The 19104-nt window shown below is 39.1% G+C and overlaps 1 protein-coding gene across 1 annotated transcript; it reads left to right on the forward strand.

Moving 5' to 3' along the window:
- The first annotated feature begins 4976 nt into the window (after positions 1-4976).
- On the forward strand, positions 4977-18473 carry ppp6r2b (protein phosphatase 6, regulatory subunit 2b). The gene is made up of 23 exons (XM_037683494.1): positions 4977-5110; positions 5216-5314; positions 5660-5846; positions 7009-7146; positions 7246-7311; positions 7441-7553; positions 7643-7756; positions 9307-9427; positions 9598-9759; positions 9845-10075; positions 10177-10241; positions 10345-10460; positions 10556-10641; positions 10739-10816; positions 10902-10999; positions 11083-11140; positions 11293-11414; positions 11497-11660; positions 11751-11907; positions 12400-12479; positions 12927-13137; positions 13997-14125; positions 18434-18473. Exons 1-23 carry the CDS (start codon positions 4983-4985, stop codon positions 18465-18467), a joined length of 2757 nt encoding a protein of 918 aa, XP_037539422.1. The 5' UTR covers positions 4977-4982; the 3' UTR covers positions 18468-18473.
- The last annotated feature ends 631 nt before the right edge of the window (positions 18474-19104 follow it).

Here is a 19104-nt window from a genome sequence, read left to right on the forward strand (position 1 = left end):
ATATGAAGCCATGTACAGTACCACTACTGAACGAACTCTATATTATAACTTCTGGTTTAGAAAAACGAGTTAATTTTTTCATTGCTTTGTTTTAGTGACATCTAGTGGCAAAATAAGAGACAGCAGAATTTAATAATTATGTGATGAGTATTGCTTGGGTTTGTTTGAATTTTGTACATTTTTGTAAAGATTGGGTGATTGTTCAGTTAATTCTGTGGGTGCATTTGGTCAGGTAACAGGGATAAGGCTTTTTAGAGATACAGAGTGTGAGCTGGATGATAGCGTATGCGCAAAGCATCTCCCAGGACGAAGCAGTATGAAGTGGTTTGAACCATTCAAGGGATTCATTCAGGAGAATGAAGTGACATCTTCGATCATGGGTCTTTTTCCACACCAAAGCAAGCTTTGAAGCAGTGGTTCAAGGAAAATACAGCACTGAATTTAAATCTTGTATCGGAGCGGTAGTGTCAGACTGCCATCACTACTTTAACCTTAATTAGTATTGCAGGTGCCTTCAAGCTTTTCATCAGTCATTCAGCTTAGTCGAAGGGAAAACACATTTTACTGGTTAGTTTGGTATTGTTGTGTTAATCACACTGAAAATGGACCAAAAAGAGCAGAGACTAGAGCTGTCTACAAAGTTTAAAACGATTATAAATATTCACGTTTAAGGTAAAGACTAGAAAACCGCCTCCAAGCTGCTTCAGGTTCCTGTCACCACAGTTACTTACAGTATATTGATTAAAAGTGCAGGGTTCGTGGGACTGTAACCAACTACCCAGGACACGAACGCAACAAGAAATGCAACCCCATTGATCAGGTAGATAGTTTGAATGGTAAAGAAAGAGCCAAGTAAATCAAGCAAAACCATTCAAGCTGAACTCCAAGATCAAGGTACCTCTGATGGCACATCCGTAAAATTTTGAACCGTAATGAGATCCATGGAAAAACAAATCGCAGCCTTCACTACTGATGAAGAAGCATTAAAAAAGCCTGACTTAAATTCATCAAAATGCACATTGACAAGCCTCACAGTTTATGGGGGAGAATATCCTTTGAGTTAAGGATAAAAACATTGGACTATTCATGAATGGCTTTTCACAAACCACAATTTTAAATTGATTGAACATCTATTGAAATATCAGAAACTTACAGTTTAGAAACACCATCCTTCAGCTTGGGCAGTTTGCACACACACACACACACACACACACACACACACACATACACACACGCACGCACGCACGCACGCACACACACACACACACACACACACACACTTTTGCAGATGTGCACAGCACATGCTTGTAGTGACTATAATGAACTTTATAATTTTTATTTATTCATTCGGGGCGGCTGTGGCTGAGTGGTTAGAGCAGAAGACAAGAATTGGGGGTTTGAATCCACCAGCAGTCACATGCTGAAGTGTCCCTGGGCAAGACACTGAACCCCTCATTGCCTCCGATGTGTGTCCCATCGGTGTATGAATGTGATAAAGCTCTGATTAGTCTTTTTAGAATTATTTGTTCAATTAGCTTTGTACAGATCTAGTAGAGTGCTGTATGAATGGGTCAATGAGGCACAGATTGTAGTGTAAAGCACTTTGAGTGTCTTGATAAGATAGAAAGGCGCTATGTAAGTACAGTCTATTTACCATTGTTTAACAGTTATGACTTACCTGGAGGTCTATTCGTTTGTGGTGTATAAGATAATTTTTTTCTCGTTCTTGGCCTCTTGTGAAATGGTAATGTTGTAGGGACCCACATGCAGATCTTTGTTAACATGAAGAATGGGAAAATGTACTTAACCAAGATATTAGCACCTTCAAGCACACTGAAGGTGTTGCAGTCCTGTCTTAGAAAAGCAATTTAAAGACTAGTAGGCCTGCCTGTTGTGAAAAAGTTTTGCTTCTTTTCTTAAGATGCTTCATTGTTTTCAGAAAAGTTCAAAGATCCATTTTAGTTGCCAAGGCAAAGAAGATGAAGCTGACTATTACAGCAGGCAGTCTGAGTAACAGCTGAGAAGACCAGCATATCTTGTGGAGGTATACTCCTCCTGCTCTCTGTAGTGAGAATATCAGTAATAAGAATTTTTTTTTTTTCTGTGATGGACTGGAGACCTGTCTGGGGTGTACCCTGCCTCTTGCACAGTGATGGCTGGACATGGGCACCAGTGACCCCCGTGACCCTAAAAGGAAGAAGTGGGTAAAGATAATGGATGGATGGATGAATGTTACTCCATAAATACTCTTTGTGACCTATGAACAACTGTTGACTGCAACTCTGACTTTAACAGCTTTGTTGGGTGTTCGAGTGTCTCAAAGACCAAAAATGCTACTGCTGATGTTAATAATGTGTAACTAATTGTACATTCAGCAATAAGAATGTGAGGTTTAAGTGTCATTTAATGTGAGAGTATTGTATGGTTTATTTGGTGGGGGGAGACTAAAATGATTGTATATGTGTACGACATGGGCAGGATATCATAAGATCTTGATCTTCTACCTGCTCCTTTTCGAACAAATTTTGTAAAATTGCATGTTAATTGGCATGACTATTTGTCTTATTATTTTGGTTTTCTTTCTTTGTTTTTACTTTTTATTGTCTGTTTGAAATAAATAAATAAAAATAAATAAATAAATAAAAATAAAAATTGTCATAACAGTTTCACATTACAAATGTATTAAAAATGAAGGAAGGAACATAAGATGAAGATCACTTAAAAGGTTCAGGGATGATGCAGAGGGTTGGTATAACACAGGAGGAAACTAACCACAGGGTGATATGAAGGAAAATGATCCACTGTGATGATTCCCGGACAGAGCAAACCAAAGAAGAAGTATGTGGTATATGCGCTTTAATATGAGCTGCATATACTGTTTAAAAACAAAACAAAAACAACAAAAAAAACATCTGTCAATCGGTTCTGTAGTTTGTGTATTTTTATCTAATAAACTGTTGAACTGAAGTGTGCCTGAGAAAAGCCTGGGATTTTTTTCTTTTGGCTGCTCTCTTCTTCAGGGGTTACCACAGCAAACTAACCCGCACAAAGACTTGGCAGCTGTTTTTACACCATAAGCCCTTCCTGACGCAACCATAGACCACCTAGCTACCACAGCCCTCTGTGTGGAGCAGAGAGCTGCCATTTTGGGCGCCAGGGGGAGCAGATGGTGAGGTTTTAATCACAGATAATTTGTCTCTAACAAAGAAATGTGGATTTGTTTTGTTGTTCTCCCTTCTTTCATAACTCAGTAAACAAATATTAAGCTAAAAGCTGGTTTATTGTTAAGACTAAGTCTGGGATTTGGTACAGCATAATTAATATAATGAAGAAAATTATATATTTTAAGATATTTAACAATTTAAAAATTCATTTGGAATTTTTTTTTATGTTGGCATCAATATAAATGGCAATATAAAATAAATAGGAACATTTACAGGAAAACAACTGAGACAGCTGTGGGGGGTTCTGCCCCTGTAGCGCTTAATTACTAGCAACGCCCCTGGTGACAGCAACTAAATACCGATGTTGCACAGTACTCTTGATTTACTGCCAAACGTTTAATAATATATTAAGTAGCCGCCATTTTGATTTTTGAAAGCAGGTTTTTCTGTTTTGCTCTCCGACTGCTGCCTGTCGACACGGTGCTGTAGCGGAGCGGTCACCGTTAAGCGGCAGTCGGTGTAATAAATGACATTGCAGCCAGGAAGAAGGGTTAGCATCGTTAAGCTAACAACCCCCAGTCACGAGCAGGCTGCAGTTATGGGCCTCCGGGTGACCTGACAACCGAGGTCGCCGGCGGGTTTTTGTTGTGTTTTTTTTTTTTTTTTTTCCAGCTCGCAGACTGACTGCAATGATGGCTCAGAGGTAAGAGTCGCTTCGTTTTAGGAAAACTAATGCCAGTTTAAAGCAACGCCTGTCTGACTGGCTGTCAAGTTGGCGAAAGACTATTGAGCTCGAACCGGAGGGAAAGTCGTCCCGGTATTTATTTACCGTAGCCCCCGGCTACGGTAAATGATGTTAGCTGTTGATTTGAACGCAGCACGGTGGGAATGCTAGCGACATTTTTTTCCGCAGGCTCGTTTAATCTACGAGAGGCGCTGAAAAAGCTGGGAGTTTGCATGAACTTGTACAGATCGGCTAAGTGACATTCTTACAGTCCTGCTGTAGCTCATGTATTTCAATGCTAACATTAGCTACTAGCTTTAAAGGCCCGTGGAAGATGATGATAGCTGTTAGCTACACTGACTGAAAACCCTTGAATAACAGCAGCTTTGGGGAATGATAGTTTACACCTGTCAGGCTTCCCAACAGTTTGTGTACTAGTATAATGTTAATGTGCAGTAAGTTGTATTCCAGCCTGGTTTCTTTGGGTGCTTATGTATGCCTTGGCAGTTTTGTTATGGATTTCCTATTGTTTCTGTGGTCTCGTTTGGCTCTGGAATATGTGAAGTAACATCTCTCAGATGAGATTACCACCACACCTAGTTGCATTTTGCAGCAACACTGATGTCAGCTGTGCAACATAAAAGTGATTGCCTCCCTCCCACACTATTTAAAATGCCACTGCAGGAGTTGTTTTTCCTCTAAATTATTGTCCTTCTTGCTTGTCTTAAAGCCAACTGTGTAATGTCAGCACATAAATGTGCAGCAGTACAGTAATCCAATTACAGATGCATTGCTTCCTGATTGTTCCAGAGATGAGTTCTTTATCTTTGCTGTGGAGAACATAAATTGCTCTCTGTAACATCTCTATTGTTTTCTTGTCTCTCATAACTGAACTGATGCAAACTTCTTCAAAGTTTGTGGCTCTGGTGTTTGCATGAGTGACTTTAACGTGTGAATGTTCAGATAATCACAGCTGTGATGTCTCTGCAAGGCACAGGTGGTTAGACCTTCTGCATGCCACTCGCCTACAATTTTAATCTCCAAGTCAAATTCTCTTCTGCTCAACAGTTAAGTGTATGTTCGTGACGGTCGCCATGTTTTGGAAGTTTGACTTGAACACATCCTCCCATCTGGAGACTTTGCTGGACAAGGAGGATGTCACGCTCGGTGAGCTCCTGGATGAGGAAGATGTGCTGCAGGAGTGCAAGGCCCAAAACAGGAGGTCTGCTCATTACTTGCGTTTGCTTATATGCAGCAGCACAATACAATCACTTGCCTTTCAGTGCTGCTTATTTGTGCTCATCTATCCTTTGTTATGTATTTCCAGACTGCTTCAGTTCTTGTGCCAGGATCAGAGCATGCAGGAGCTGGTTCGGCTGATCACAACAGAGCCCCCTGCTGGTGCAGACGAGACTAAGCGCTTCAAGTAGGGGCTTTAGTGAGAAATGTGCTGAAGTAGTAAACAGGGCATCCAGGGAAAATGAGTTTTGCTGGTGCTGCACTGTCATTTTGCTTATCTGTCACTTTATAGATGGACCAAGAGCTACAAAAGGGTGCATAAAATAAATAAAAATCTAGATAACCTGTTCAGATCTGTTTAAAAACGGCAATGTTAATTACCGGTAAACATTTTTGTGAACAGTCCACCAGTAAATGCCAACTCAGTCCAGATATGGAAGGTGTTAGTTATCCACTTTTACTTTTTTTATATTAAGTCAGTGATTTTGTTTCTGGGTCATTTTACTACATGTTTTGTTTACATTTATTACAGGTATTCAAATACAGCCTGTGAGCTGCTAACATGTGATGTGGGAGCGATCAATGATAAGCTGGGTAATGAGGAGCCTCTGTTAGAAACACTGTATGCTTTCCTGGAGCAGCCATCCCCTCTAAACCCTCTGCTGGCATCTTTCTTTAGCAAGACTATTGGGAACCTCATCACACGGAAGACTGAACAGGTCTCTCTAACACACACACACACTCACTCCTTTTGCTAACTCAAAAACCCATAGAAGAGTAAAACTTTGTGTTTGTGGGATTTAATTTAGTCTGAGGGTTCCCAATGTGCAATACATTCAGATGTTCACAAAGAGATTGACTACCAACTTTAGATAATTTTAAACATTTTATTTTGTTGTAATATCAACATCCAGATGTTCCACTACACACAACTAAGCTAGCAAGTTTTTAATAGCCAACAACCTTAAGGATTTAAGGACTGGTTCACCTGATTATTCAACAGATTTAAAGCAAAGAATCTGAAAAGCAGCTGTAAACATTGTGATATTTGGTACAGATTTTCCTGTTTATTGGCAAATGCAACTTTAGGGACCCCTACTGGCTGGACTGGCTGTTACTTTAGCTATTGTTCATTGTCAGGTTAAGATTCGTTTGGTTTGTCCCTTTTTAGTGTTATATGTTAGGAACTGCACATTTATGTAGGTGCATATGTAATAAGATAGAGGATATATTTTATATTTTCAGGGTTTAGTCAATATATGTGGAAGTTTTAGTCACCCTTTGTTCATTTCCCAGTTTGTTCATGCAAGATCACTCTCCTCAGTTCCTCATTTTAGTCTGACAGAAAATCTTGCAGAAATGTTATATTCCACCTTTTTATTTGTGTAAGCCTGAGACTTCTGCATGGACATTCACTGGATGAATTCTTACTTGGTCACACTTCCTGTACCCTTCTCTTCTTGACATTTAGTTGTAATGTAGTTGAAGTGATCCTTCAAGATCTTGCAGCTGATTTTAAATTTCAAGGTTAGCAGAAGGACAGAAAAGGAAGGACACAAGATGACACAAATAAGAAAAATTAGGACAAATACTTCAGTCAGTGTCATCTGTGTTATACATAGGAACTGGCAGAAGAGAACGGAAATGTTATTGATGCAATTTGGAGAATTTGAAATATCTGCCATGATCTACGTCTCTAAAATGGTGGAAATGATTTCAGTTGAGGCGATAAAACCAAAACCAGTCTCCGTTCAGACACTATCACACTTTTTCAGCACAACTTTCTTTTCGTTTTCAACAACTGGTTGCATATTCTTTTCTATAATCTTATCTAAATAGTCTTCTGTTTTGTCTAATTGTTTGTCTGTGTGTGTTGTACAGGTAATTAGTTTCTTGCGAAGGAAGGAGCAATTCCTTTCTTTGGTATTGAAGCACATAGACACGTCAGCCATGATGGATGTGCTTTTGCGCCTTATTAGCTGTGTGGAGCCTCCGCCACTTCGACTTGAAACCCTTACTGTAAGTGACTCATACTAATCAAATATTGTGTCACTCTGTTGTATATTTAATCTACACACGTTTTTTGTATCACATTAATGTTCTGTTTATTCTGAATAGTGGCTGAACGAACAGAAACTGGCTCAGAGACTCATAGAGCTCATTCACCCCGAGAGAGACGAAGAGGTAGATGAAAACTGCTATGATTTTTATGAGTTGATGCCCCATTTTTATGATTAAAATGTACACGAACTTCAAAAATCTGGAATGTTTCAAGACTTAACATAAGTTTCCTTTTTTTGCTAACTCCTCCAGAGACAGTCAAATGCATCTCAGACTTTGTGCGACATAATTCGTCTTAGCAGAGACCAGGCCAGTCAGCTACAGGAGATTTCACAGCCTGACCCTCTGCTGGCCGTGCTAGAATCGTAAGTCACAGAGAATGCTCGTGCACACGTGCCTGTTCTCTTTGAATCTGGGTGCAGAGGCGATGATGTACTCGGATGTGTTTCTGCAGGCAGGAGTGTGTGGAGCAGCTGCTGCAGAACATGTTTTTAGGAGAGAGGACTGAAAGCTGTATCGTCAGCGGGATTCAAGTTCTTCTGACCTTACTGGAAATTCGGAGGCCTGTGTGAGTGGTTTGTTTATATAAATCACTTGTTTGTCAACCCCTGACCATTTTAATATCATTTTAAATTTATGATCAGATGCAGATTGTTTAATCTCTGTAGGCTGTTTTCTTTTTATAGGTCTGTCGAAAGTGGACAAACTTGGTAGTCTCTGTACATACGCCCATACATTTTCTCTTGGCCAGGCCATAACTTCTGATCCACTCATAATAATTTAACAAAACTTCATAAACATATGCATCATCATTAGATGGCGTGTCATGTACACTCATCACCTGAACTCTAAGGTCAAGGTTACAAATGAAGGTCAAAGTTAAAGCAAGGTCTTTCATTTTCCAGGCTATAACTTCTGATCTGCTCAAGATAATTTAATGAAACTTGATACATATTTGTACCACCACTAGACAGTGTGTCACACAATCTTTCATTACCCCACCTCTAAGGTCAAGGTCACAAATCCAGGTCAGTGGCTCTACAAGGTTTTTGCTTGTCGGTGCCATTGCTATAGATTGCTGTATTTCTGTGTTTGCAGACAGGTGTATAATGTGCTGTATGCTGTACTGTTGAGTAAGAATGTGTTTCAAGTTCAAGGTACTTTGTCATTCGCATCACATGTGGTGCATGAGGTGGAGCGAAATTGTGTACTCAAGGTCACAGTTGCACCCCAAAATAGTAAAAATATAAGTATAAAAAGAAACGGTATATAAGGATCTAAGATATATGCTAAACAAGCACTAACGATAAGCTAAAACATCCAAGCTATACGCTAAGCAGGGGTTGCAGGGGGTGCTCCTGAAGACCTTCTTTGACTCGGTAGTGGCATCAGCCATCTTCTATGGTGTTGTGTGTTGGAGCAGCAGCTTATCATCAGCTGAGAAGAAGCAGCTAGATAAGCTCATCAAGAAGGCCAGTTCGGTGCTTGGATGCCCCCTTGACCCAGTGCAGGTGGTGGGAGACAGAAGGACTGTAGGTAAAATAACGTCATTGCTGGACAACGTCTCCCACCCCATGCATGAAGCTGTTGCTGAACTGGAGAGCTCGTTCAGTGACAGATTCCTGCATCCTAAATGCACAAAGGAGCGTTACCGCAGGTCCTTCCTCCCAGCAGCTGTTAGTCTCTACAACCGTCACTGCTCCCAACAAACTCAGTAAAGATTAAATACAAAGTACATGCTGACCTCTGCTAAAACACACACTCTGCCAATAATACTGTACTGTAAATAGTCTGTCCTTATCAATGTTCCAACAAATATTGAACATTATTATTGATATTGTTTATCTCATTTCTTTATATATTGTATTGTTTATTAACATGTAGGAAATTTTGTGTGAAATCTTTTTCTGTTGCTGCTGTTGCACATGAATTTCCCATCCATGGGACAATAAAGGCTGTTTCTATTCTATTATAAACACTAATATCTATTCTATTCTATTCTAAACACTAATAATGTAAATCATTAAAACAGCAGCTGGAACATGAATACAGCAGCATAAAGGGAAAAGATCAGCAGCATGTTTACTGTGTGTGTTTTTTCCTCTGTGTTTATGACAGGGTGGATGGTGTGATGGATGCTCAGGGGTTTGAGAGAAGTTACACTGTTAACAGCAGTATTTTATTGGCTATTCAGCCACACTTGATACACTTCCACCAGCTGCTTCTGGAACCACCCAAGGTACATAAACAAAGCTAAAATTCTCAGCAGGTTGTAAAACGAACTAAATCTAAAGTCGTTTTCTATGTACCAAAGTTTTTTCAGTAGAAAAGTTGCAATCCTGTGTTACTCAATTGCCATTTTAAAGTTGTTAAATGTTTAAACAATATTTATATTGGTGTGTTTCTTAGCAAGATCCCATGCTGACTACTCTGGGTGTGCTGGAGGAGCCACTGGGGAACACACGTCTGCATGTAGCCAGACTAGTGGCCTCTCTGCTTTATACCAGCTCTGCTAGCCATGCAGTCGTAGCACAAGAGCTCTGCAAACTCAACACATTGGATCTCCTTTTGGTGAGATGAGAAAAACATATGCTCTTCTTATTCACCATCTGACGGATGTTTAACGATCTTGTGTGAAATGTATGCCCTGTTTCAGAACTTGTTCTTCAAGTACACTTGGAACAACTTCCTACACCTTCAAGTGGAGCTTTGTGTGGCCGCCATCGTCCGTCCCTGCGTCCATGAAATGAGGCTGCAGCCTGGTTTTGGTTCACAGGAAAAATCCAAACCCCAAGACGCAGTACAAGAAGACAATTCAAGTGAGGTCCCAACTTGTGAATCATCAGACCCCTCTGAAAACTCTGCACACAACTTATTGGTGACTCATGTAGGTTTCACTGATTCTGCTTTAAACCAAATGCTATTTAATCAACTGGATCGTGGCCTTTGTGAAATAAGCCAACTGTGAAAGATTCTTTCTCTCTTAAGTTATTCCAACACTGCCACCTTGTTAAGAGGATTCTGGAAGCTTGGGAAGGGAATGATAGAATACAGTAAGGACCATTTGATGTCCTGATTTTTGTGTTTATTTATTTATTTACATTTTTGTGGGGCACAAAGCATGTTTTCTTTTAAGTGTGTTCCCTATTTGATCAGGTCAGAAGGAGGCATGAGAAGAGGGTACATGGGACATCTGACCAGGATCGCCAACACAGTGGTTCACAACCTGGAAAAGGGCCCAGTTCACAACCAAATTAGTAGCCTCATCATAGGTACATGTGACACTAAGGAAAAGGAGTGACACAAAAATCAAATTTACTTCACTCTGATCATGTTTTAAGCACTGTTTCTGTGTGTTTGCATGTAGAGCTGCCAGAGGACTACAGAGGGCGCTGGGAAACCTTTGTGGAGCAGACGCTGTCTGAGACTAATAGGAAGAACACCATAGACCTGGTAAAACTCCCACAGACGCACATCTGTGCTATTTAACAACTGCTTTTTTAATCATGCACAAACTGAAACAGACATTTGTGGATGTTTCCATGTTCAGGTTGGTACTGGAAATCCTCGACCTTGCTCAGAAGATGATATGGAGAGCCCCTTCCCTAAAGAACTGACAGTGCAACAGGTAGACACGCGTGTAAGCACTCACTCAAAATATTCAGGCTCTGTCGTTAGTCCATCTGTTTTACTGCTCTGGTTCTGTGCTTTAGGCCTTTTCAGACTATCAAATCCAGCAGATGACTGCGAACTTTGTGGATCAGTTTGGCTTTAATGATGAGGAGTTTACTGATCGCGATGACAGCATTGGGTAAATTAGCGGACATGATCTTCTTTGTGCCATGGGGTCCAAATGTTCCTGTGCTCAATGGGTGATTCTTGCTCTGATTGCAGTGCAACTTTCGACCGGATCGCAGAGATTAATATCAACATAGATGCTGGTCAAGACAATGTACGTCTGTTTGATTTTTATTTTATTTTTTTGTGTCCCCATGCTTTTTTGTCTTAAATATGATTTTGGACTTTTATCGTTTTATTTTTAAGAAGGGGGAAAAAAATTAAACTATGAGATAAGAAGTAATCTGTTTTTCCCATTCTTTGCAGGCTGGCACAGCTGTGTTTGAGGCCTGTTCCAAAGAGAGGATTCAGCCTTTTGATGATGATGAAGAGGACATTTGGGAGGAGAAAGAAATTAACTATGCAACACAAACCAAGTCAAGGAACAGGTAGACACAAACCTATTTCAAAGTGATTTGCCTCAGCAATATGTTTGATGCATGTTCATTTTAAATGTCGTCTTTTCTTAAGATTTGGTGGCTTACAGTCCTCTCAAAGCCAAGCAGCCAGTAAGTCTTGTGATGAGACTGCAGCTTCCAGTACCGACAAGCCCACAGAGTCGGACTCTGAGGAAGAGGACAATAAAGATGTGTTTGATCCTTTTTCAAGTCAGGGGCAGACAGAAGCAACTGCAGGTGAGATCTTTGATCTTGTATGGCTGCATGATTTGCCTTCCATGAAGTTTATCTTAAATGTTTTACAGAAAGTTTTATTTTCATTCTCAGGCACTGGATGGGTAGCTGATTTTGGTGAAGTCAATTCTAAGGCTCCTGCTGCTGGAGAGGCCTTTGCTGCTTGGGAGATGGCAGTTTCCCAACCAGCTTCAGGGGAGGCTGAGGAGAAAGGCTGGGCCAAGTTCACTGACTTTCAGCCTTTCTGTTGGTGAGTTTCAGCTTCAGCATGAGGACGATATTTGAATAAAATATTGGGGGAGAAAAAGTATTTGCTTTGAATATTCAAATAATAATTCTGCAATATTCTTTGATATATTGTAAAACAATTCATTTTAGCACCAGTGAGGTGGTTTTAACAACCGATAATAATCAGTGTTTTAAAAACAATTGGCACGATAGAATTTGACTTCAATTTAAAGTTCGTGATTGTTCTAAAACAAGATTCATCCTAAGAAAAACAGAAAATTGGAATTCAGTCACTTTTGTGGTAATAAAATACCATTGACCTTTGTGTTATTAGGAGTATTAATGTGAATGCAAATAAATATCAATGCATTTCCCTTGATTAGGCACAAATATATAATTTATGTGATGATAAAATAATTTATTAAACACCATGAAACTGTAATTTACATTGTAGTTTGTTAATATTACTGTATATTTTCTGGTGTAATTTTTCTGTGCAACTCAAATGCTTCAGCTCTGAAACGGGCCCCAGATGCAGCTCACCTGTGGATTCGGAGCTTAGTGGATCAGACACCACCAAACTAAACCCAAATCGTAAGTACCTCCAGAACAGTTGTTCAGCTCGTGAATATGTCAGATATTTTGTAATGACATGTAAATGTTAATGTATGTGTAAAACCCTGGAGTATGATGTACACAACAAGGAGTAATGAAGCAAATCCAAACTGAAACCATTTTGTGAAAATATAGCACCTGTTCAATTTTTATATACCGGTACTTTCAATTTTCCCATAGTTTTAACTCCACTCCAAGCTTAAACTCATTACAGGAGTTTTTAAGTTTTACTAAATTTTTTCAATAAACGACAATAATCACATGCCTCTACTTTAGCATAGCAGTTGAAGTGATGATTGATTGGGTGAGGATTAAAAGAAATGGGGTGAGGGGCAATTTGTTCAGTTCCATATCTCTACTTGGACTTTTTTTGTGTGTGTGATCCTTGTGTATCGGTTTTAAAGAGTGGTATTTTCCACCACACAGCCTGCGTGTGGAGTGCATGTGTGGCGAGAAAAGCTCCACTCGTGGCATCGGACAGCTCGTCCTCCAGCGGCTCGGACAGCGATGAAGAAGGAGGAAAGGCCGAGTCGACATCCAGTGAGACGGTCACAACAGAGACGATCACCACAGGTGCTGGCAAGGAGACGATCCGGCTTACGGTGGACGCCAAAAATGAGAGGGCGGTCTTCACAAGGTGCTCGTTCTCTCACACACAGAGCAGCTGCTCTGTCTGATGCAGTGTGTCCAAGTGCTTGTTCAGAGACCTCTGTCCAAACATTTTCCTCCTTTTACAAGTTTACTGTTTCCTCCTCCACTTTGACCCTGATATCACCCTCCAACTTTGTATTCCCTCCTTTCTCTCATTCTCTTGAATCCAGAGTTTTCCGACCTGCGTTCAGACGGTATGTTGTGCTCGAAGGCCTGTCTCTGACCGGTGGAATGTTTTCCTGATTTAAGATGCTTTTATTTGCTTGTTGCATTTCACAGGTTGTGGAGTAATAATTCCTCAGTTTCATAATTCAGATACGGTCAAATTCACGAAGAAACCTACACTAACCCTTATAGATGACCTACAGGACTCTCCTAAAACTAGATTTTCTATCATAAGATAAATGTTGTGTATGATAACTGACTGATGTTAGTTGAGTCATTTTGATGTAGTTTCTTTGAGAGCTCCCCACACAACTAACAATCTGTAACTTAGCATGCCATGAACAAAGACTGCAGCGTTTTGTCATTCTAACAGATCACTTTATTAACATATTACTAACAGTGAACCAACAAGCATGCTGCAGGTAATTCGATGTTACTTTGAACTTGAGAACAGGAGTAGAAACCTTCACACGTCTTGTTTTGATGGGTTGGTGTAAGCTGCCTGAGTGCTGGCAGAACAAGCCACAATCCACAGCAGAGAAATAACAAGAGTGGAAAGAGTCCAGACAAGATGACCAGTTACAACAAAAAAGAGCATCTGCTTTATTTCTACATGATTTCATTGACAATCAGAATAACTTGATCTTGTTTACACAGGTTTGTTTTTTGTTTTTTTGCAGTGAAGCAGATAAGGTGCCTGTAGAGGAACTGTCCATCAAAGACAAAGATGAAGAGAAAGAAAAGAAACATGAAAATGTTTCTAGCGCTGTTATCGCCAGTTCAGCTAACCAGTCATCTGCAGCCACACAGTGAGTGTGAGTGTGTGTGTTTATTTTATATACAGCTAAATTGGGGAGGGGTAGGATCACCAAATATGAGGTTCTAACTAGGGATGCACAATATTATCGGCATCAGTATCGGCCGATATTGGCGTTAAAGTTCAATATTGGACATCGGCCATTCCATCAAAATAACTCGCTGATATAAAAGACGCTGTTTTTGTATGACAACTCGGTGACAAGGATGCCTGCAGCGGCAGCACAACGTGATGTCACGTGCGCCTACCTGCTTTCACGGCGGAGAGGAAGTCAAAATGTCGGCGGTGTGGAAGGTTTTTTTTCATTGGTGAGGATGTCGGATTCTGAAGATTTTTGGACTACATTGAGCCTCGATACATCGTCCCCATTTGGAGATATTTTTCAGACGTAGCCTTACCCGAGTTACAAGCCGTCATTTCCGACGTCCTTGAGAAGCTAATAGCTGATAGCACTTGGGTGAGTTTTACCACAGACATCAAGTGTTAGCCACGTTAGCATGATTAGTCTTACGGCACAATGGATAGACAAAAAGTTTGAACTTAAAAAGTCTGTCCTTCATGCACTAGAGTGCAGAGGATCCCACACTGCAGCTAAGAACCTGGAACAAGCCTCCACAAGTGAGACAGCATCGCAATTGACTAATGCTAATAAATAACATTTAACATTTTTCATTTCATATAAGTTAAAGTGCTCTGCATATTATATGACTGTTACTGAATATGTCACCAGCTCTTACAGCTGTTACACATTTTTTGTAGCAAATAATCCTAAATAAGAAGATATGTTCTGACAAAGGAACGTATATAAAATATTGGTATCGGTCAAATAAGTTTTAAAATATTGGTATATCGGCCAAAAATCCAATATTGTGCATCCCTAGTTCTAACTTTTAAAAAGCACAAAAGGAATGTCAGTGGCTCTTTTCTAAAAAGCTTTGACGTACTAGAGCTACTTTGAATGTGATGGAGACAAATTTGCATTTAATGGAGATTCAGTTTTTTTTAAATCAGTATTGAAAGTGTTAAATTAGAAGATAATTTCTGATTCTTAATGTAAAGTTTGTTCCCGCTGATGCTGGACAAGGCTGTGACCCGAAATGACTTGTGAGCTGTTGCGTTCAACCGATGAACTACTGTCTTATCATCGTGCAAAAAAATCCTGCACAAATCGGTTCAAAACAAGAATTCATCGACCTTTGACCAGGGGCGATTCTAGGATTTGACCTTTAGGGGTGCTTAGCCCCCAGTGCTGAAAATGGCTCTTTGCTTGAATGACACGGCGATCATATAAGTTCAATAGTAAACAGTTATTTCAATGGATCAGATGATTGTTTCTTAAACTTCTGTTTTGTTTCTGAACCATCACAGAAAACAAAGGCAAAAGGTCTATAAACTGAGAAGACAAGAAAAAATAAGACAGAACTTTATTGTTCCCACAGGAAGTTGTTGAAGGGCTTAATCATAATGATTAGAACTGTCCAAAATAAGTGAAAAATAAATTAATATTGCATGACAAATCTAACATTGTATCACTTTTTGGGTTTTAATTCTCTGATAAAGAGTACAGCAAAAGCAAAAGTCTAATGCAATAATTGCTCTGAAGTAGGCTGGGGAAGATTAAACAATTTTATAACCTGAAAAATAATACATCTAAGTAAAAGTACTGTAGTGGTATTTTACCATGAATCCAGGTGACTGACTGTGAGTAGTTTCACGACTGCAACAACAGAGTATATCTTAGAAGTTTTAGCGTACCGTTTAAAGTACAGTTTAGCATATCTTAGATCCTTATATACCTTTACTTTTTATATTTTATACTTTTGCTATTTTTGGATGTAACTGGGACCTTGTGTACATAATTTTGTTCTACCTCATACCACATGTGATGTGAATGACAATAAAGAAACTTGAACATAACTGACTGTTCTTGCCTTCATGGCTCAAAAAACATTGTCCACAAGGTAGATGGTGGTCTAAACATTTTTAAAAGCTTTTAATGTTGATCACACATATAAATCAAATGTATCAATCAAAGGCAAATAGATTAATAACTTGTTTGTAATTCACAATTTCAAATAGTCAGCAAATTGCCATTAGAAAAAAAGGTGCAGATAATATGAGTCTCCCTCATAAATGTGTTTAAAAAATATATATGCAATGGTCTTGACGATTGTTTTTTATTTCTAACCTGGTTCATCTTGCTCTCTCTCCTGGGCTCGCTCTCTATCCTCCTCTCCTCCTCCTTGTGCTGTCAGTGTCAACCAGTAAGTAATGTCAATAATTTATCAATCCAATAAGTACAGGCAGGTTACACTCATCAACATTATATTTACATGTTTGCTTTTTTAATATTGGGTTACTAGGCTGCTCAGTGGGGATGTTTTATATTCCCTTACCTGAACCTGGCTGTGGTGGGCCTATTTTTTTAAAGAAAGAGCGAATGTCCATCTATGGAAAAGTAGAAATTATGGGTCAGGGTTCTGCTGTTCCACTGTTTCAGTTCACTCTCCATGAGGTGGGCCTATCAAAGTTAAAGTACAAATCAAATTTCTATTCACAGGCAAACAAATGTAGCTTAAGGTTAAACTTTTTTTTAAAAAGTCACTAGTAGGTCTACATATAACGCAGTGGCATAAAGTAGGCTACCTAACTTTTTAATTTCTAGCTAGCCACCACAGTTTAAGAGATGTAGTGTAAGCTAACTTTAAGATAAAAAAATCACTAGTCAATATGAAATGGAGCTGTAATAAGTTGCAACATATATCTACATTAACACACAAAACAAAGCACAGCTAGCTTTAGCATTAAACTTTAATTACCCATATAGTATATATATATATATATATACGAAGTGATTATGACAGAAAATGGAGGATTTTACTTGCAGTTACTTTGTACAGGTGAACATGAGGTATTTTCTGTTGATCACTGTTAAATTCAGCTGCTCATGAGGTCGGCCGCTGGACTTTAGACATTTTTTTCCAATGATATATTTTTTAAATGAAATCGCTCAGACCGCAAATCGATCGTAATACAAAACCCCGACAACGCAGTCAGATAAAAACATGCAGCGCCTGAAGGTAAGGGGCGTTCCCTTTGAGACAAATGCGATCACCGATTGGTTAGATGAGGAGCTTACTGGAATGATTGACAGCTGGCGCTCAGCATCCGACTCGTAAAAAAATAAATCATAGATTTTACTGGCCCGTTTAATGCGTGTCATTCCATATTTATTCAAGATTTTGGTGAATCTAAAGTTTAAGAACCGAGTTTCCTTACAAAATGGTTTTCTAAAATTTTTAGGGGTGCTAAGCTAAAGTTTAGGGGTGCTTCAGCACCCCTAAAAAGAGGCTAAAATCGCCACTGCCTTTGACAAACCTACAGGAAGAGCAGTGTTTCGTATTTACAGAAACTAGCTGTGTGTCTTCAGCGGTCAGTGAATAAGAGTAATTTAAATGAGTCTGAGGTCAGTTATCAGCTGCATCTTCTCAAAAAGTAAACGTTGTTACGATATTATCCTCAATTCCACCTTTTTTTAAAGGCAAAAGTTTATTTATATGAAGTGTATATTATTTTATAAATCTTTAATTTAGAAGGTTTTTTTTCATAGCTTTGAAAATTAAACAAATGTGTAGAATAATTACAAGTAACTCCACTGATTAATGCGACTTTTTAAGTCATTCTATTTCTCAACAATCATTCACTAAACCAGCTATGAGCAGCTGTGTCTCTTCATCTTATTTTGGATTGAGTCAGATTTGACAATCTGTACCACGATGTGTTCAAAGACACTGTAAAGGATTTATTCATGCCATTAATAAGACATCATAGCCGCTTTTCTACCAGAAAATTAAAACCGTTTAATGGAATTTTTTTGTATGATTAAAGTTAATACTTGTTTACATCATGCAGCAAAGTGACTCTTAAAAAATTTTTAAATAGAAAATGCTTCTTACATCAAAGTTTCGTATTCAAAGGAAGGTATTGATCATGTTTACATCAGAAAATTATTGTGTGTATAATCTAATTTCATGAAAGGGTGCCAGTACCTTGCATGATGTGCCCGTTTGGCCCATTAGTGCATTATGGGAAGCAAATTTCCAGTAAAACCTCTATTGCACGACTTAATATGAATGAAAATATTTTGTATAGATAATTATGTAAATTTAAGTGGCTTCTGTGCTTTAAACCAGAATCAATTCACAATCATTGCATATGAGTGATGCTAATCGATCTTAGTATGTCACGGCCATCAAAATAAAAATGGAGTTATTGACCCGTTTTTTTTTTTCTCATACAGAGAGATGAAGTCCTCTGCCAACGGACCGGCCTAACGAAGCAGTACAGGCACACGCTTCATATCTTTTCATTCAGCGCACAGCCATGCCCCCTTTGCTTCTTGTTAGCAGCGCCCCAATGCCCCTTTGTTGTGTCCAAAAACATGTAAGTAAATAAAAGGCCTTCAGTTCTGAGGTGAAACAGCATTTCTGCTGGAAAACACACGTGTATATGGGTTCTACTGATGTCTTAGATGCGCCTTCTCGACATAACTGAAACTGAAGTGCTTCAATGGAAAATGTGTTGTGCCAGACAGCTAGATATGGACTTTTCAGGACCTGACTTAGGAAAATGCATAATTCTGCCATTTCACTTCTCAGTCAATTTAGAATTTCAGATTTATTTGCATTCGTTTACTTTTTAGGTTCAAATCAAAGCCCAGTTTATTCTTCTGTCACGGGTTGTGACTGTTTACATCTCGGTAATAAAAACTGGCTTCAAATTATTAGCCAAGATTCCTGCTAAGCGGGCTTGTTACCACAATCGTCGCCACTGTTTTCAGCCTTTTCACGTGCAGACATTTTAATATTATGTGTGAGTAATCATTTCTACCGACGTGCTCGGTCAAAAACCGCTTTTATTCTCTTTGATCATCAGGAAAGAAATATTTTTCCCATTATTTGGAACATCTGG

This window comes from Nematolebias whitei, chromosome 10 (genome assembly GCF_014905685.2).
Source record: "Nematolebias whitei isolate Nwh7 chromosome 10, NemWhi1, whole genome shotgun sequence".
Classification (NCBI taxonomy): Eukaryota; Metazoa; Chordata; class Actinopteri; order Cyprinodontiformes; family Rivulidae; genus Nematolebias; species Nematolebias whitei.

Bases quoted from the DNA above. Each gene is read 5' to 3' on its own strand.
- ppp6r2b (XM_037683494.1), top strand. From the start codon at position 4,983: ATGTTTTGGAAGTTTGACTTGAACACATCCTCCCATCTGGAGACTTTG. The intron at 11,661-11,750 runs GTGAGATCTTTG...TTTCATTCTCAG, and splicing joins GCAGACAGAAGCAACTGCAG to GCACTGGATGGGTAGCTGAT. The intron at 13,138-13,996 runs GTGCTCGTTCTC...GTTTTTTTGCAG, and splicing joins GAGAGGGCGGTCTTCACAAG to TGAAGCAGATAAGGTGCCTG.